Source organism: Podarcis filfolensis, assembly GCF_964270895.1.
Source record: "Podarcis filfolensis genome assembly, chromosome: 6".
Taxonomy (NCBI): Eukaryota; Metazoa; Chordata; class Lepidosauria; order Squamata; family Lacertidae; genus Podarcis; species Podarcis filfolensis.
In genome coordinates, this window is record NC_139609.1 from 22417534 (window position 1) to 22438110 (window position 20577).

The following is a 20577-nucleotide window of genomic DNA, read 5'->3' on the forward strand; positions in this document are numbered from 1 at the left end:
TAAGCTGAGCCACAAGTGACTTTTATTCATCTAGAGATAATTTATGAGGTTTTGCATTCTACTTTAATTTAGCTTCATAAAGCTTAGTAGAACTAAGACCGAAAAACAAACAAAAAGAGATTCAGTGTGGATTACAGCTTGGCTTCGACATGAATTGCAATGAATGGATTTTCAGTTTGGCTGTTAAGTTGAAAATGAGCAGTGCCATTAGCAGCAACGTGGATTTCCGTTCCAGTGCAGAGGCTGCCTTCCTTTCGTCCCGAAATAACATCACAATAAGTGCCAGGGGGGAGACCGGTTGGTAATGTTACCGATAAGGCCCTGTACAAAAGAAAACAAAAATAATAATTTTATTTTTTATGCCATGTTACATACTCGGTTTATATGCTTCTGGTCACATTGTCATTCTGGATCATCTGCTTCCCTGGGTGCACAAGCAGACATGCAAAAGACAAGCAGCAAAATTAATCTGCTATACAACTTTGGCAAATGACTTGCTACGCGTAATTTCTGAACGCCTTCATCTCTACATAAAAACATTACCTGTCGTCATTATTAAACACAACGAACCCTTTGCCATCACGTCCAAATGCCACCTGGTTGTTGTCGTCATCCCACCACCTCGTAATAGGTTGGCCGTACACTACATTTCGGAATGTCACCATGTTCCTAGAAATGAGACATGTGTATCACTTCCTTATGCAAACGGCACAAGTCATTGGAATCCTAAACATCTGGAGAAACAGGCTTTCTCCATCTCAAGAAGGCTCCCACAGGAACAGATGACACATCTGGCGGCTTCCATTACCTTATTTGATTCCAACGATGTTCGCAGACCCAGCCATTACCACAGGTGCCATTTGTGTTAATCGTAACAGGTTTAATTGATCCATCACTGTTGCTCGGTGGTCCAACCCAGTCATTTAGGTCCTAGTTATGGAAGATTACATTTAAAGTGATTAGACAAGACAACAAGAAATGGCACTATAACATGCCGAATAAAATTTGCTGGCTGTGAGTCTCAGCATGCTGGTTGATGTACCTTAAACCAGACTAGGTCTGTCATAAGTCATGGCAGCATGATAGACTAGATTATTCCCCAAATGAGTAGTCATGGCCTCCATTTGGAACAGGGTTAGCTAACCTGTGTCCCTCCAGCTCTCAGCCTCAACCAGCGTGGGCAATAGTCAGGTATGATGGGAGTTGTAGTTGGGCCATGTGACTTATGACAGACCTGGCCTGATTTAAGGTACAATAGCAAGGCTTCAAAATTTACTTGATTATACTGGTGAACCTCATAGCAAGAAAAGGTTCTGAGACTGGACTACACTGATGTGCTAGTCTGTCAGGGTTGGTTCAGATGCAGGTCAGCACTCAAGATACAAAGACAGGCAGAAAAGTTTGCTCTTTATTCAAGAAAACAGCATACCAGGCAGCAATGCCTACAAACAGGAAACTGTTGCCAGAACTGAAGGTATTTGCCTTCTACTTCCCACTGTCTCCTCCCTAGCTGGATGTCTCCCCAGCAGCCTTAAACTATGTCAGGGACCTTGGAGACAAGGAGGAGAGGAGCTTACTACAGTAGGAAAGGCAAGCTGTGCTTATTCAGCCTCTGGCCCCTCCTTCTCTGCTTCATGTCTTGCGTCTGCACTGCTTTCTGCATCTGGCTCTTCTCTCTCACTCAAACCTGTTGCTTCTTCAGCCTCCCACCATTCTGCCCCCCTCTTTCATCCTCTGACCTGTCCTCAGTGTCCCACCACCACTCCCCAGGCTCTGAGCCTTCCTTCTCTCAGGCTTCTCTTAAGGTTCCCCGGCTGTTGCCTCCCACCACTCCTCTTCGTCCTGCCAGTGCCTGACATAGCCCATCCTTACCCAATAGGTTTGATGTCCTGATACTTGTGGGGCACAGCTTCAGGCTAAATTTATTGTGGAAGCCTGCCTAAGTCTATTTTGTGCGTATGGGAGGGAGGAGGGCTTTGCAGTCAGTGATCTCAGTCAAAAACATGAGTCCTGCTTAAATCTCACCAAAACTAATCAAGACAAAAGACTGCTATCCTATGACGGTTACCTGAAATTAAGTCCCACTGAATCCAGTAAATCTTACTTCTGGGTGTAGACATGCACAGGATAACACTGCTAAGTTGGTAACAGCCAACTTAAAGCATAGATTTCAACGGTTGCTCTGGCTTTGGGGTCAAAAAAACCTGTTTTCCAAGTGTCAATACTATTGCTTAAGACAGAACGCCTTTGATACGGAATTAACAAATAGCTGTTGTGATAACAGATAGCTGTTGTGAACTGGAATAAAGTTACCTTTCCATGCTGGATAACTCTTGGCCACCTGTAACTTGACATTATTCGTGTAAATCCATAGGGGTGAGCAAGCATAAACGCAACTGCCATCTTATAGAGTCTGAAAAATGGATAAGAGGCACCTAGTTGCCAAAAGTGTATCAAAGTACAGAAAATAAGCAGGCCCAAGAATTTCATATTCTCTTCCAAAGCAACTCCCCACTCCCGATAGTACAGTTCTCAGGTGTCTTATATTCATGCTGTGCATACTGCCAAGGAAACCTGAATTTTGCACCATGCTAATAATTCATTATAAGTAATTTATGTACAAGTGCAGAAGCAGCCAACATGCTGCCCTCTAGACATTGCTGGAGACCAACTGCCATCAGCTGCAGTCAGCATGGCCAATAGCCAAGGATGTTAGATGCTAGCACCATCCAGAGGACATTCTGAGTCCTGCCACTTTCTCCAAATATGTGCATTTTTAAAACACTGAGTCAGACCAGCAAAAACCTCTTCAATAGGAAGATCATTCAAGTCAGAGATTAGATACAGCACAGTAATGTTCCAATTTATAGACAAATAATTACTTTGGATAAATGTAATGATATTTGGAATGACTTTATATAGAATATATGAGGTTACTGATAAAGAAATTAGCATTTGGATAATAAGACTATACACATTTTTATATATTAATGTATGGGAAGACATTTTCATATATTAATGTATGTCCAAGAATCCACATTAGCCTAGGCTTCATCAGTAGAACAGGGTCATATGTAATGTTACAAGACAGTGGATCTTATAGCATAGTAGTGGCGAAACTAGGCTAATATACCAGAAATCCTTGTCTTAGACTCTGTGAAAGGATTCTGTGGAACTGTAACAACCCTTCATGTGGATTATTGGACTCTACAAATAGACAGATGGAACAGATACTTATACTTGTATGGACCTTATGCATGAACTGACTAGAGAATGAACTGATCCACTGGGTCTTCTGCTTTTTTCGTTGAACTTTATGAGACTTCCGTTGAAATCTACAATTTGATACAATGAATAGTATACCTATTTATTCAAAAGTACAGCCAGTTACGTCTTGTGTGTTTATTGAGAATGTTTCACGTAACCATAGGTTTGTTGTTGTTGTTTTACCACTGGGTACCCAGCAGACCAATAGGATTCCTTCTCTTTTGAACTGCTTTTGCTGTGGGAGTGAGGGTTGCTTTATAAACCAGTTACAACTCTGTACATCCCTCCCTCCTATTATTGATGAGCTTTTGAACACATATTTCTTGCCTTCAGTGGCACAGGTGGGGAAACGGTCCATTTCAACATGCCTGGATATTCAGACCTCAGGAAATAAACCTTGTTGCTCAATAACCCCCAAAGGACGCGCCTTACCTTGGGTTCCAGAAAGTAAGAATGGAGGCTCCACCAGCACCATGGCCCCTCTGGTTGTCGTGGTTATCTACAAAGACAATGGCTTTGTCAGAAGGCATCAAACTCCAGTTTTCTCCCCAGCGCCTAAATTGTGAAGAAACAATCAAAACTTTATTCACAATTCACTTTGGTGCAAACTATTGTTTATTTACCAGGTATATTTTTTTAGCCCACTGCTCATGACACGATCTCTGAGGGGGTGACAGCCAAACTGAAACAAAAACAATTCCAGACAGCTTAAGAGCAGGTAAAAGCACAGCTTTAGAAGTTTGGTGAAGATGATGATAACGATGATAACGATTAATTTGATTTATATACTGCCTTTCATCAAGAGATAAAACACATTTTACAGAGCATAATAATAATAACATAATAAAAAGTATGATGATAGATAGCATAATAAAAGATGATCATAATAACAGTCTGATAATCCCCACCTTTAACAGGCCATAGATTATTTAATGGCCAAAGGCCTTCGACAAGAGGGATGGTTTGCTTGGCACCTAAAGACATGTGATGATGGCACTAGGTGAGCTTCTCTGGGGAGAGCATTCCACAGTCGAGGAACCATCACAGAAAAGGCTCATTCTTATGTTCAGGGACAGTTTTTAGAAATAATTTTATTATTTCTTGTTGGAGTCCTTGTTTCTCAATTTGATCCTTTTACATTGTTTTGTACATTTTGCTGTATTCTATACGTTGCAATTTGCTGTTATTTTACTGATTATAGATTATTAATTCTTTACTGTAATAAGTGTAAACTGTTAAACTATTATTTGTTGATGTTTAATTTTACTGTTTACTATTGGATTCTAATTGATTGTTGAATATTGCTTTATTTGAAGTAAGTTGTTTATTTTAAAGTTATTGTGACATTTTATATAGGATCCGATTGCTACTATTAATGTTTGATGTTTTGTTATTATTATTGTGTGTGTTGGAAGCTGCCCAGAGTGGCTGGGGTAACCCAGCCAGATGGGCGGGCTATAAATAAATAGTCATCATCATCGTCATCATCGTCATCATCACCCTCTGGACCTCTCAGGGAGGGGGAACATCGAGAAGGTGACAAGCACAGGGTCTGGGTTGGTTCATATGGAGAGAAGTGGTTCTTAAGTTACTGAGGTCCTGAGCTGCCTAAGAATTTATAGGTTAACACCAGCACTTTGAATTGGACCTGGAAACTAACTGGCAGCCAGTAAAGCCAGGTCAGGATTGGGGTTATAAAAGCACCCAGAATCTGTCATAAAACAGGTAATAAAATACTCAGAATTGCAGTGGCAGCTAATGCTCCACAACCTCTTGGGCAAATGGACCAAAATGCCAAAAGCGTTGGATCCATTTGGGTTTCCAGGGGGAAGAAATTCCAGTCAGGGAACCACTACACATTTTTGCATTTTTATTTTTTTAAAAAGGAGGGGGGGCGGAATAATCCTGTCCTTCCAATTATAGGCTGAAAAGCACACCTGTGGAGTTTCATATACAAACCCCACTCCTGTTGTAGGCCATGATTGTATTATTGCGCTAGCAATGGGGGGGGGACGACAGACATTTGCAGTGTTTGGCTTCCATCTGCATGCAAGGGGCCCCCCTCTGCACCCCACACTCAGTTTGTGGGCCCCTGGGCATGGATTGAGTCTAAAGCAAATTACTTTAAATTTGCCATCTTTTCTCCGTTCCATTTGCGGAGGACTGTCCCGAGTTCTGCGCCATATTTAAACTCAGTCACCCGGCCGTTTCTGAAGTATTCAGAGCTGTGGACCGCTTCACCGCCCAAGTCAATTACCTGGAAAAAGCCGGGGGAAGACAGAGAGAAAAAGGATACACGATACTGATTTCAATTTGCTGCAGAAACCAACATCACTGAGAGAAGGTAGGCTACTGCAGGAATAGTTGGCGAGCTGAACTAAGACGTAAATATCTTGTGGCACGTACTGTGTTACATCTAGTGGTATCAATTTCGACTTATCTCCAATATGACCAGAGAAATGGTTTTGGCTATTATGGCCATTACCTTATGGAGCTGGTTTCTCCTTCCCAACCCAATATTTGCACTAGCAGCAGTTGTGCCCAAGTATATCAGTTCTTCCATTCTTTTAAGCAATATCTAAGGGTTGACTTGGGACGCGGGTGGCGCTGTGTGTTAAAACACAGAGTCTAGGACTTGCCGACCAGAAGGTTGGTGGTTCGAATCCCCACAACGGGGTGAGCTTCCGTTGCTCGGTCCCTGCTCCTGCCAACCTAGCAGTTCGAAAGCACGTCAAAGTGCAAGTAGATAAATAGGTACCGCTCCGGCGGGAAGGTAAACGGTGTTTCTGTGTGCTGCTCTGGTTCGCCAGAAGCGGCTTAGTCATGCTGGCCACATGACCCGGAAGCTGTACACTGGCTCCCTCGGACAGTAAAGTAAGATGAGCGCTGCAACCCCAGAGTTGGTCACGACTGGACCTAATGGCTAGGGGTCCCTTTACCTTTACCTTTAAGGGTTGACTTGGAGAAAATAATTGCCTTGTTGGGTAAGACCAAAGCTCCATGAGGTCTAGCATTCTGTTCCAAACAACAGATGCCCGTGTATCTGGCATTCGGAGCATACAAGTTAGACTTCCAGCAAAATGTTGCATTGTGGAGTGCTTCCTGTCCACCTGTCTGAACCTGGTTGGATGAGGAGGAGAGCTGGGAGCCGCCAGCTCAAGAGCCCCCCAGGGAGAGAATGTGTGATGTCAGGGACCATGTTGAAGAGGGCTGCACTGAGGAGGAATGGTGGGAGCCACCCCCTCCCCCTGCTCCTGCCTCTTCCCAGGAGCAGGAGGACAGTATAGATTTGGAACAGTGGTTTGCAGAGGGGCCTAGTTCAGAAGGCAGAAGCTGGGAAATACTGGATGGGGAACAGCTAGGAGAAGAAACACTGGAAGGGAGAGGGTTAACAGATTCACGGTCTCTGGACAGAATTCCTCTGCTCAGCCGAAGGTCAAGAAGAGCTCAGAAAGTGGCAGAACAGAAAGCACAGAGCGTACAAGCTCAGATTACAAGATGTAGGAGTTACGTAGATTCATAGGAATGGAAGGGGGTGTAATCCTTAATTGGAAACACCGCCATTTCTAGGAGATATCTTCTTTGTTCTCTCACTGCAATTATTAAAGTTTCTGACTGGTAAGATGTTCCTTTCTTTGATCTTCTTATCTACTGCCATGGGGGGAGGAAGCCGATTCCCCGAAGCCTGACACATAAGTAAGTACGGCATGCAGAACAGTTTGAACACTGGAAAGTGCTAGACAAAACGCTTAGAATCCCTGTTACTTACCTCCTGATAGACAAAAGGCCGTGAACCTTTGGCAAACCACCGTGTGTTGAGGTCATGTGCTTTGCTTAAAATAGCAGCGATGTCCTCAGGCCACATGTGCTTGGAAGCATCGATTCGGAACCCTGCTACACCAATATCAATCAGGTGGTTGAGGTAGTCGGCCATTTTTGAACGCACGTCATCCCTCCTTTGCGTGAGGTCAACGAGACCAGACAGGCGACAGTTGCGAACCTGTGCGTGTGGGGAAAACCGCCATTGGTTCAGCGGCCAAAGCATAAACACGCAATCCCCAAAGTACTTGTGACAGCTGCCCAACACTCATCCTGAACAAAAGCTCTTAGGATCTACTGACCCCACCAATTTATTCATCTCCACCCCATCATCCAGCCCATCCAGCGCTGAGGGCCTTCTGGTGGTTCCCTCTCTGTGAGAAGTGAGGTTACAGGGAACCAGGCAGAGGGCCTTCTCGGTAGTGGCACCTGCCCTGTGGAACGCCCTCCCAGATGTCAAGGCAATAAACAACTATTTTACTTTTAAAAGACAACTAAAGGCGTATTATTTTTAATATTCAGTTGGAAGCCACCCAGAGTGGCTGGGGAAACTCAGCCAGATGGGCGGGGTATAAATAAATTAAGAAGAAGAAGAAGAAGAAGAAGAAGAAGAAGAAGAAGAAGAAGAAGAAGCAGCAGCAGCCATTTAAAGAACAAAAAATACATTTGGAACACAATTTCAAACCTAAGACCCAATAAGATCCCGAGAAGGAAATAAATGGTATTGGTAGGAGCTTAGCTATATTGTAAGAGGGGAAGCTGGAGTCTTCCAGGTGTCACTGGGCTCCAACTCCCATGATGCCTTAACCAATGGCCACATTGCTGAGGCTGATGGGAGATGAGGTCCAACAGCATCTTAAGAGAGCCAGGGATATCAGGTATCAATAAAGCTTACCTGAACAGGATCGCTGTAATTCTCAATATCCCCACTGGGTGTTTTGCATATCTCGTCATTGAAATCAAAGCTAGAGTATGGGACGGCTGGGAAATCTCGGGTCCCTGCATTGAAATAACTACCACAAGTCCCCCGGTTCCCAGAGCCAGCCCCAGAGCCACACATATGGTTGATTACAACGTCCACATAGATATACACCTGCAGAAGATACAAGCAGCAGAGTTGCATGGTGGTTAGCAAGCCACTTATTTTCAGTGATCTGTTTTAGCTTCTTCTAGCATCTCTCTATGTTTGTTCAGGTTTCTAGTCCTTAGTGTTCAGGATGTAGCCTTCCCAATCTTCCAGCTTGGAAAGGCTTCCCATCATTTTTGTCTCAGAATTTTGCAGTCTTACTATTTTAATTGTTGGTTTATTATGCTCTTCAACGTCCTTTGGGTTGAAAAGCCGGATTGTCCAAAATAAAAAGGCAATGAAAGCCACTTACTCCGACATTGTTGCACCTGGCCACCATGTCTCTAAATTCATTTTCATTTCCAGAACGCGAACATAACTTGTAACTGATTGGTTGATATCTTTCCCACCACGGCCTCCAGGGACTTGTAACGACAAGGTTTTCATTTGGAGGAGAAACCTATATAATTCAAAAATGTAGTGAGCGAGTAGGAGATAAAAACGTAATTGAACTCTTCCTATCAGTCTGATGTTTGAAGGTAGATAGGCCCCTTTTAAATCATAGTTTGAACTAAAGAATGTGATGGATGTGACAATAAATACAGCAGTGCAAACATTAGCAATTATGTTAAGGATGGTTAGTTTTTGTAGATGTGTGTGTGTGTGTGTGTGTGTGTATGGGGTTTGTAATGCCCCCTCCAAGATACCGTATTTTTTGCTCTATAAGACTCACTTTTTCCCTCCTAAAAAGTAAGGGGAAATGTGTGTGCGTCTTATGGAGCGAATGCAGGCTGCGCAGCTATCACAGAAGCCAGAACAGCAAGAGGGATGGCTGCTTTCACTGCGCAGCCATCCCTCTTGCTGTTCTGGCTTCTGAGATTCAGAATATTTTTTTTTTCTTGTTTTCCTCCTCCAAAAACTAGGTGCGTCTTGTGGTCTGGTGCGTCTTATAGAGCGAAAAATGCGGTAATTTCTGTGGGGTCACAGACCCTGCATCCCTTACTCATACACTTTTATTACCTTCAAGTATTCTTAACTGATGCATAACAATAGCTATCTCCATATGGAGATGCTTTTCTCCATATGGGTTCATTTCAAACGCCAATACCTTGGCTATGTAGCATTTTACGTAATCCAGAAGTGGCCCATTGGAAAGCTCACTGGAATAATGTTACCATCTTTTCTTCACATCTGAAACTGGGAGACCAGGCCTCAACTTCCGCTATCTGGGCACCATGGACCACAATGTTCCCTCTCTAGTGTCTGACTGCCACATTTCAGATAGATGGGGAGCATGAAAAATAGCTTCCCAAGCGAAAGGGGAAAAAATGTATCATATGATATGGGAAGAAAGTGGGATTTTGCAAGATAATAAGCATCCCACAATCCAACTGCACAAACTCAGGTATTAGTATTAGATGCAGGGATTCGTGAGGTAGGTTCTGGTTTGGCCTTAGGACAGGCATAGGCAAACTCGGCCCTCCAGATGTTTTGGGACTACAACTCCCATCATCCCTGACCACTGGTCCTGTTAGCTAGGGATGATGGGAGCTGTAGTCCCAAAACATCTGGAGGGCTGAGTTTGCCTATGCCTGCCTTATTCTGGTTTGGCAAAAGCTTTACTTTCAAAAGCTAATTTCTAGCTCTTGTGATTGCAAAGGCAGTTTTAAAGGCATGCAGCTGGTGCTTGCAATATCTTAGAAGTCGTGATGGGACAGGATTTGCTGAGTGGGATTTCCAGTTCTTAGGGCGCAGAGTTTCAGTAGCCTGCCTAGCTCTTTTATCATTTATTCCGCAGAACCAGAATAAATGATTAAAAGGATATATATATATATATATATATATATATATATATATATATATAGTTATTCATTCATTCCATTTTACAGCAGTTCTCCAAGAAGTTTGCAGTGGTATATAAGGTTTTCCAACCTCCACAGCAATTTTATCCTCAAAACAACCCTGCGAAGTAGGACAGGGATCTGACTGGTCAGCCCTGGCAAACTTGATGCCTGATTCCCACATGCTAGTTCTTAAATACATGGCAAGTGTCTCGATTTCTACAACATATCCTGGTCCAGCCTTTAGTGAGACACATTTTGTTACTATCTCAGTACAGAGCATTCACAAACCCTGCTATTAAAGTTCATTGACTAGGACTTCTTTTTCTAAACTCTATTAATATTTAACCTAGTGCAAATCCTCAATAAATGGTATTCTGGTAAACTGAGGGCAAGTTCACACAATCACCTGCTGGGAACTGTTGCTTTATAGTGGACAGAGCAGGCAAATACACTCCTCCCCATTAGGCATATTTAGGTATCATGTAAGTCAGTCACCCCATGACTTGGTCTACAGGCGGAGAAGACCGATTTGTGTGATCCTTCCCCTCTTTAAGGGGGGAGAAAAATATTACATTAAATCCAACAGTGGAGGTAGAAGATAGCCTTCCTAGGCATGAATTTGTAAAACTACACACTACATGTTATGTGAAGAAAGACGTTCTTTCGTCTGACCTGAACCTTCAAACATGGCTCAAGGTTTTAGTATTTCTAACATTCATTTGATGGCCGCAAGTTCTATTATTACGATAGAAGAGAAAACGTTCTCCCTATTTGCTTTCTCCAGATCAGGCATCTTTTTATCCAGCTCTGTCACATCCTCCTTTGTTCTAAGCGAAGAAACTCCAGCACAGTAGCCATATGAGATGCCATTTTCCTCAACCTTTTCCAGCTCCACAATATCCTTTGCGAGGTGAGGCCTAGACAAACGTGGGTTTATCAATGGACCATCCATCTCATACATGCATGGTGAGAAGACTATGAGTGTATTAACTGGGTGCTATGAACTGGATGGTAGAAACTCATCCAGAATCTACCAGATATTTTGCCTTCAGCAAACAAGAGAGAGTACTAACCTGGACACCTGCAAATCCATTTGGGGCTAAGTAACGTTCACATTCAAGAGCAATGTCAATCCAGCGCCACTCAAAGAGGTGGACAATAGATGTCCTTACAGGCTTCGGATTGGTCTTGTATTGGGTCCAGCAAAGTCCAAAGGCCGCCAGGAGAAGAAGAAACAGGTTCTTCATGTTGTCCTTGACACTCGGTGACATCCTTCTCAACAGCCTTCTGCACTTCTGAAGGCAGAGCAAAGCACAGTTTAACAATTGCACCCTGACACTCCACCTTATCTGTAGCATGTAGTTTTAAAGCACAGACAACTGTGGGGAATCTGTGGCACAGGCTGCTACCAATAATATAAATGTCAGTGGCGTGAAAGAGACAGTGCTTGTTGGTTTAATGTGGTCAACATGTTGGACAAGTTTAGAAATCTATGGTGAGTCTCTGCATTCAGTCCCAATCACAGACCTTCCAAGTGTCCCTATTTTCCAGGGACAGTTCTGGATTTACAGAAGCCGTCCCGGTTTCTGATTTGATCCTGGAATGTCCTGCTATTGTCACTATTTTCATCAGAGAAATGTCGGAGGGCATGGAGTTATGCTAAGGAGCTAAGGAGATAAATAACTGAGCTAAGGAGCTAAAAAACCCTGAGCTAAGGAGATAAATAACTATGCAACCTTTAGAAGACATCTGAAGGCAGCCCTGTATAGGGAAGTTTTTTTAACGTTTAATGTTTTATTATGTTTCTATATATGCTGGGGCAACCCACTCAGATGGGTGAAGTATAAATAATAAAAGTAATATTATTATGGAATAGGACATCACTGTTTTCAGTGGAGAAATGCTGGAGGGTATGCAAACACACACAGAGAGTGTGATAAACACAGATAAAATCAGGATTAGGGTCATGCGTGTGGCCATACCAAATCGAAGCATGGAGAGTGTGCATTCACCTCAGCATTCATGAACTCAGGAGTCTAGAATAAGGGCAGTTCTGTCAACCACAGAAGGGCAAAAACCCATGTGCAATACCCACCCTAGCTCATGTTTCTTCAGAATAATAATTCTAGAAATCCTGAATTTTGTCTCAGGCCAGGGCATGAGATGAGAGTTTCACCTGGCTTAAATTTGCTGTTGCAAAGATCCTCGTTTTAAATTCTGTATTTTAGCTATCAGTTTTGAATATGTTATCATCTCACACTGAGCCCCGAGAGAGAGCGTGGTTTTGCATGTTGCTGCAGGCACTGCTTTTTCGGCACAGGAATGTGACTCGTTTAAAAACATTAAATCATAATAAATATAAATCCATCGCATTGCTCAGGCATCGTATCAAACTGGAAAGGGCACAATGCTGCTATATTGAGGTGGTGTGCATTCAATCCTCCCTGATTCCTGATCCAATAATCTGACCTATGTTCTAAGCATTCACTTTTGCCAAAGTTCCCCGGTGATATTGAATAGCACAGCTTCATTTCCCCTAACTGAGCTTGCTTAATCAAGGAAAAGAACTTGTCAAACAAATTCCAGTTAAAGCTTTGCCCAACCCCAGCTGCCAGACCCAACGAGAACTCTTTCCAAAGCTCTCAGCACGTTAGCAACACTTCAAACTGGATTTAACATTCTAAATTTTAAACCATTTTTTTTAAAAAAAACAACAAAAAACCCCGAGCTGTTAGAAAGCCCAGATGTAACACCGTGCAAGTTGGCGTTAGAATACCTTAGTTACTCTGGCAACAAAACAAATTGGAGAATTGACAGATGTGACTGCTGAAGGCTGAGATTACAAACTACGATGATGGGGAACATCTTTTCTTTCCACTTTTGGTGTTCCATTTAGGATCCCGGATCTATTTAGCAGAAATGTTCATTAAAAGATAATTCTGCTTTTTTCTTGGATTTTTCCATCAGAAGTCAAACTGTAGAGCCATGGCATGGGTAGGGGCTTAAATCTTCCCCTCCTTGATTTTCAAAGCCTGCTGGTTTATACAACAGCAGTGACAAAAGTGGCACCATCACCACCTCACTGCAGGTACTGGCTATCTATGCCAGCTAACCATAAGGGAGGGAAGGGACCAAATTATGAGTTCAGCTTGCATTAGTGACTCAGAGCTCTAAGCACTACACACACCAGCTCTATCTGTGGCACAGTTCTGTAGCAGACAAGCCTTTCACTGAGGTATTTTCTTTGGGGGGGCGGGCGGGGAGAACACCTAAGCCTATAAAAACAGACTCATTGCCTTGTATGATCAGGCAAAGGTCCAGGTTCTGTTTGTAACAGAAGTCCCCACTATGCCTCATACTAAGCAAGCCCTTTGGCTAATTCCCACATATATAATGGTACAGTGGTACCTTGGGTTACATACGCTTCAGGTTACAGACGCTTCATGTTACAGACTCCGCTAACCCAGAAATAGTACCTCGGGTTAAGAACTTTGCTTCAGGATGAGAAGAGAAATTGTGCTCCGGCGGCGCGGCAGCAGCAGGAGGCCCCATTAGCTAAAGTGGTGCTTCTGGTTAAGAACAGTTTCAGGTTAAGAACGGACCTCCAGAACGAATTAAGTTCTTAACCCAAGGTACCACTGTATAAGCAAAGGCATCTCCCTAAACAGGGTCAGTCTGGGATTTGAATCTTATAGTATGTTTGGTGTTCTATCATGTTTTTATATGTGCTGGAAGCCGCCCAGAGTGGTTGGCAACCCAACCAGATGGGTGGGATATACGGTAAATAAAATTGTTGTTGTTGTTGACTCTTCCAAAAAAAGAGTCATGCCCTCTAGTGCAGTGGTCCCCAGTTAGCTAAGTATTGCAGACCCCTTGTTTTTCAAAAGCCAAGCTATGGGTCCCCTACTTTAGAAAGAAAGAAAGAAAAAGTTACATCTCCATGGTAGCTTTTGTTATGTGAATGGTGCCACAGACCCACTGGGCAGGTTACCACCAACTGGGAAGGCTACTAGTCCAGCTGAAGGGCTACAGGCTCACCAACCTCTGCTATGTACCCAAAGACTGAAAAGGTCTTTTGTTATGTTCATCACTCTGCTCTGTACCAACAGATCAGGCTGTAGCCTTTCTCTTCCCTTTGTCTTACAATAATTATACATGCTTAAAACAGCCATAAAAACACAATTCTCTTAATGTAAGTAGTGGGAAGAAGTTGGTCCCATTTCACGCTCTATTCCATGTGCCTGGGTAGCTCAGTCGGTTACGGCGTGGTGCTGATAACGCCGGGGTTGCAGGTTCGATGCCTGTACAGGACAGTTTCATAGTTCTGCATTGCAGGGGGGCTGACTAGATCAGGGGTCAGCAAACCTTTTCAGCAGGGGGCCGGTCCACTGTCCCTCAGACCTTGTGGGGGGCCGGATTATAATTTGGGAAAAAAATATGAACGAATTCCTATGCCCCACAAATAACCCAGAGATGCATTTTAAATAAAAGCACACATTCTGCTCATGTAAAAACATGCTGATTCCCAGACCGTCAGTGGGCCAGATTTAGAAGGCAATTGGGCTGGATCCGGCCCCCGAGCCTTAGTTTGCCTACCCATGGACTAGATGATTATCGGGGTCACTTCCAACACTACGATTCTATTACTCTATGTTGCTCAAGAAACCTTTCAAATGATCCCACCCTACCGCATATCACCTCTGTAGATTGGAAGCATACAAATTGGTTGAAATACCTCGGGGGAAAGTGTGCGCGGTCTTTTCACCAAATGCAGCCAAGTCACCCCTCGCAACGCAGGCCGAGGTCGCTTGCACTCCGGCATTCATAGTAAGCTGCCAGGAAGCGGATTTTGCAACAGTGACTTTTAGGCAGCAAGGGCATGAAGATTCCCCACCCGCACACCCCCCCCCACAACTCTGAAATGCAGGGGGTTGGACTAGATGCCTTGTGTGGTCCCTTCCAACTTTACAATTCTATTATTCTATGTCCTAGGCTATGGAAATATTATTCCCACTCACATAAACTGCAAGGAAACTGAGGCGCTCCTCCATTCATCCTCATCCTCAGAGGGATAATTATTGTTATTATTTTATTATTTTTTATTAATAGGAAGAGAGAAGGTGGCCAATTTCTGACTGGGCAAGTGGTTGGAAGAAGCAGTGGCATAGTGTGGGGGGTGCAGGGGGGGCCGGCCGCACCGGGCGCAACATCTGGGGGCTTTCTGCCCCTACCTGGCTCACTCACTCTCCACGGGTTAGGGGGCGCAAATTACTTGCCTTGCCCCGGGTGCTGACAACCCACGCTACGCCACTGGGAAGAAGGGACCTCACCAAAGTTAAGGCCTTCTGGGACATTATTTACAATGAATTAAAAAAGATACTAAAATATAATTTCAGTAAAAAACCAGAGGCATTCTTACTGGGGCTAATTAGTGAAGAAATTCATAAAAAAGATGTAAATTTATTCATGTACGCCACAACTGCAGTAAGAATCCTTCTGGCTCAAAGATGGAAACAGCAAGAACTCCCCACATTGGAGGACTGGCAGATAAAGATGGTAGAATTTGCGGAGTTGGCGAAGTTGATGGGGGAAATCAGGAAATGACCCGATGAAAGATTTCCAAAGGACTGGAGCAAATTTATTAATTATTTGAAAGAAAACTGTACTTACTTGAAAACGTTTGTAGCTTTAACATGAAATGTTTAGTAATGTGAAATTAAGATGCTAATTTACAAATGAGAGAGTGATTTTTTTAAAAATGCTGATATAAGGTAAAGAAGTGATTATGGAAATATGGTAGATACGTTAATGTTATAGGGAAGTCAGAAAGAGGGAGGGAAGGATGTCAATGCTCCCTCTGAGCAAATAATGTAAGTTGTGAATATGAAATGAAATATGGAAAACTCAATAAAAATTATTATTTAAAAAAAAAGGAAGAAGGGCTGCCTCACCTACAGTCAGGGGCTGCATAAGCTTTTGCTCTTCAATGGCATCCTGAGACTGATGGGCAGAATCTCTCAGAACCACATGGATTGAGTGGCAGGCGGGCTCTGATGACTCTGAATCCATGCCTGAGCCAATCAGAGGGACTGAAAGGAAGAGCCTGAAGTTCTGAACACCAAGATTCCAATCCAGCAGAATGCAAGGAGAGCCTTTCAAAATACATTTTTTTAAAGCATTGAACACCCACCAATCAGCTGTTTGGCAGGGAAGAGAACAGAATCCAGTTCTCTGTTCCAAACAACTAATCAGTGGGACACCAGTTTTCCAGAACTGGAAATGCATGCACAGGAACGGTTACTGCATGTGGTGTCTCCCATTCAGCCACAGATGCACACCCAGAAATCTCTCTCTGTGCATGCATGTCCCTTAGTTGGAAGGGGAGAGAAAATGATAATTCTTACACTGCACTTTATTTTTGCAGAGCAATCTCCTTGCTGTTGCTTCGGCTACAAAGGAGAAAGAACGAACTTCTGTGTGCCAATGTGCTCTTTTGGAACCTGCTTCGTTGCGCAGTGTGCCAGTCGACAATGTGCAGGTCTGCCAGACGCAGTTGCCACCAGCTGTCGCCGCATTTTGCAGCCACAGCTAGAAGCACAACTGCTTGGAATGAGCAAAACTGACGCTGCCCCATTTCAATACAGAAATCGAGTTTGGGAACGGCGGCAGACCCGGCTGAATAGAGACAAAACAGCCACCCATGAACTGTTTAATGAGCTCAGCTCTCACTAAATGTGAGCCAGCATAGCGGAGGAATTAATTTACTGTAAGATTAGGATGCTTTGCCTGCTTTCCCATGGGAAAAATAGAACCTGTTTGCTGAATTATGCGGAATGAGGATATTATTATTTAAGAGAGTAAATTTCAGGCTATTTGTGCATCAGAAGTGACTTTTGGAGACAGCCTTGCAAATAAACCCAGGAAACTTACTGGCCTCCACAAATGATATTAGCTTGTCTATCCACTCATGGACTCTCCTTCCTTGGAGGTTTCCAAGCAGAGTTTGGATGACCATCTGTCAGGGATGCTTTAGTTCAGATTGCTGTACCTGCTTAGTCCCACTTAAAGTGAAGGGTGCTAGAGACATTAACACAGGGCCATCAACTGTGGCCGAAACTATGTTAGGCAAGCCAACAGCCTTCATCCCCAAATGGCTGTGGAAAATGCTGATAGGTCGCTAATCCCACCTTGCTGCAATGGGCACTCATTATGCAAAGTTAGGGATGCTTCAGGGTCCAAATATATAGGAATTACATGCACAGTTAGTTCCCAGGCCGTCTGGTACTTGGCAGAATTTGCAATGGAGTGTTAGTATTTCTAACTGACACACACACAGTGGTACCTCAGGTTACATATGCTTCAGGTTACACACTCTGCTAACCCAGAAATAGTGCTTCAGGTTAAGAACTTTGCTTCAGGATAAGAACAGAAATCGGGCCCCGGCGGCATGGCAGCAGCGGGAGTCCCCATTAGCTAAAGTGGTGCTTCAGGTTAAGAACAGTTTCAGGTTAAGAACGGACCTCTGGAACGAATTAAGTACTTAACCTGAGGTACCACTGTATATAATAAAAGTGTCGCCATTAGACAAACAGGAAGATGTCTCTGTCTCTATACCAAATGCATCCATCCTGTAGGGGAGGGTATAAGACTTGGGGGGAGGTGGAAATAACATTACTGCAATGCAAATGCCCTTCCAGAGCTGCCAGTAGCCATAGAAAGTGGGCAGGACATACACAGGATTTTCTTCCAGACCAGGGATGGTGAACTGGTGCTCTCCAAATACGACTCCAAGTCCCATCAACCCCTGCCAACATGGGCAATGCTGAGAAACCATGGGAGTTGCAGGCCAGCAAAATCTGGGAGATTCAAAACTTCTAAATTGCACAAGGTTTGGCTTTTATTTTTGTGTTTTCTGGGAAGTAAGGAAGAAGCAGCTAGTATATCTGGGTCTGGTTATACTTCCTTGGAATAAGCACAGAAATATGGAGAGATCTGCCTGACCCATCACTATCATCATCAAGCCTTACTGGGCCAGCGCTTCATGAAAAAATCTGGGACTCGCCCTGCTAAACCCCTTGCAAATCTGGTAGCAATCCTGGCGCATGCCTAGTTAGAAATAGGCTCTATAAAATCCATGAAAGCTGCATTATGGTTCGAACAGAATCACAGAACTGTAGTTTGGAGGAAACCGCCAGGGGCATCTAGTCCAACCCCATGCAATGCAAAAATTAACGAATGCAGCCATTCTCAGAGGACTTGAGTGAATCCTATTCGCACTAAATTTCAGGGGCCCATGAACAATCGCACTAAAACTCTCGTTTTGTTTGTAATCCGGATTTTTATGAGCACAGAACCTAAAAGTAGGGCTGCCAAGAACGGGATTTTAAAAAAATTCTTGCAACAATCTCAATTGCTGCGTCACTTTTCGACTGCTGCAACCTCTCCTGAGAAGGAAAGGGTTTAATTTGGCGTTTTCCTGCAGGCACCCTCCCTCCCCGGATTAGCAGAGAAGAATCCCACTGAATGCGTTGCAGGTCGTATACCTACGCGCTCGGTGGCTTAATACAAGGCTCGGCTCCCCTCGCGGCTCCCCTAAGGGCTCCCACCTTTGCAATGCACGGCTCGGAGTAGAGGGGACGACAGCCAATCGTTGGAAAGGGAGCAAACGACGTCCCGCCTCTGCAACCGGCTTGTGTGGCTCAGGTTGTCTTTCACTCAAGTCTTGGGCAACATTCTCATGCCTGGTTGCATAAACACCTGCATGCTGCCCTCTAGCGTTCATGCTTTAAATTTCCACCGCAAGGTGCTCTTTTCTGCATGGTATCGGAATCATAGGATTGTATACAGTGGTACCTCGGGTTACAGACGCTTCAGGTTACAGACTCCACTAACGCAGAAATAGTACCTCGGGTTAAGAACTTTGCTTCAGGATGAGAACAGAAATCGCGCGGCAGCAGCGGGAGGCCCCATTACCTAAAGTGGTGCTTCAGGTTAAGAACAGGTTAAGAATGGACCTCCAGAACGAATTAAGTTCTTAACCTGAGGTACCAGTGTAGTTATAATAATATTATTTATACCCCGCCCATCTGGCTGGGCTTCCCCAGTCACTCTGGGAGGCTCCCAACAAAACATTTAAAACACAATAAAACATCAAACATTAAAAACTTCCCTAAAAAGGGTTGCCTTCAGAGGTCTTCTAAAAGTCAGATAGTTGTTTATTTCCTTTGGAATTATATGAGTTGAAAGGGACCACGAGGGTCATCTAATCCACCCTTCTGCAACATGGAGCTCAAACCCACAACCCTCAGGTTAGGAGTCTCCTGCTCTACCAACTGAGCTATTTGCGAGCTACTTTTTAAAGACAGGAGCGACAACATAGCAAGTGGCATTGTTTTTTGTTTTGTTTTAGTAGCACGTTTCAGTTTTTTGTTGAATAATAATTTTAAAACGGTCTTGGCGAGTTTGTAATGAAAATCCAAGAATGGGTTTTTTAATTTAGGTGCACGTATCAGCCTATCATTGGGAAATGACTATCGAGACACAAATGCAGCCTTCAGCTCTAGTAAGAACATTCTTCATCCTCCTGTTATTGCTCATTACTTTTCAGTGCCCAAGGAACAGGACCACTGTCAAACCTAATGACATGGAAGACATTTAGAGAGATCCTATGCTTAATATAGGAAAGTTAGAGGATTTTGGCTTGGCCAACCTTCCTTCATCCCTCTGAAGCAATCTTTGGAATGGAACATTGGCATCCCTCTGCGTCGGAAGACAATGGAAGAGTGAGCCTTCAGGGGTGGTTGAAGCATTGGGGAGTTACAGCGCCTGCTGTGGCCGTAGAGACCGGATATGGGAGAGACATGTTTTGTTGCAACTAGGGCAGATGAAGGTGTCTGGTTGTGCTGCTGCAGAAGCACTGTGGTGTTTCTTCTGTGCTCCGAACACTGTGATAGTAAAATACAATTTAGCGTAATGCTCCCTCCTTCATCCCATTGATCCCAATCTTTGGAACGGAACGTACAACTCAACCTTCTCAAGGACTGATTCAATCGTTGCACTTTGGAGATGGGAACACGTTGTTGCCTCTTCCTTTTGCTTGAGCAGCTTCAAAGCTCAGCACCACCACCCTACTGGGTAAAAATACTTCTCGTGTAACTATGTACAAAACCACACTGTATGGACAAAAAGAGAGCTATCCTCACTGATACAACATGGATGCAGCCATTTTTTTAAATCGGCCCTTTGGACATACAATTGCACAATCTTAAAAATAATTTTTAAAGGGTGTGGCAGAGGCGATACAGTGTAAATATGCTTGGAATAGCTGCAGAGTGTATTAAAACAAGAAGGGAAAGTGGCCTTCACTCCACCTTGCAAGTACTCAATTTTATTTGTGATGCTTTAGAGCAGTTTCCTTAAGATTTCTCCATCATTAGCCTAAATAATCTACCGTAATTTTCACCCCATAGGGCGCACCTAGTTTTTTGCGAGGGAAATAAAGAAAAAAAATTTTATTTCCCCCCGACCCCAGCCCCCAGAACAGGCTGCTATCCGCAAGCCTAGGGAGCCCGGCGGGAAATC

General features: G+C 43.8%; 1 protein-coding gene across 3 annotated transcripts; it reads right to left on the minus strand.

The window, feature by feature from the left end:
* On the minus strand, positions 1–20118 carry LOC310765478 (pancreatic alpha-amylase-like). Of its 3 annotated transcripts, XM_083620484.1 has the most exons (12): positions 18540–20118; positions 14732–14828; positions 11070–11291; positions 8466–8612; positions 7982–8179; positions 7037–7267; positions 5391–5524; positions 3700–3822; positions 2314–2413; positions 809–930; positions 544–669; positions 1–321 (listed from the first exon to the last, which is right to left on the minus strand). In XM_083620484.1, the coding sequence occupies exons 2-12, from the start codon at positions 14816–14818 to the stop codon at positions 132–134; spliced, it is 1680 nt and encodes a 559-aa protein (XP_083476610.1). In that variant the 5' UTR covers positions 14819–14828; positions 18540–20118; the 3' UTR covers positions 1–131. The 3 variants fall into 3 exon arrangements, with proteins under 3 accessions (XP_083476610.1, XP_083476611.1, XP_083476612.1); XM_083620485.1 differs by lacking the exon at positions 14732–14828 and having other exon boundaries at positions 18540–18686; XM_083620486.1 differs by lacking the exon at positions 14732–14828 and having other exon boundaries at positions 18544–18620.
* Between the last annotated feature and the right edge of the window lie 459 nt (positions 20119–20577).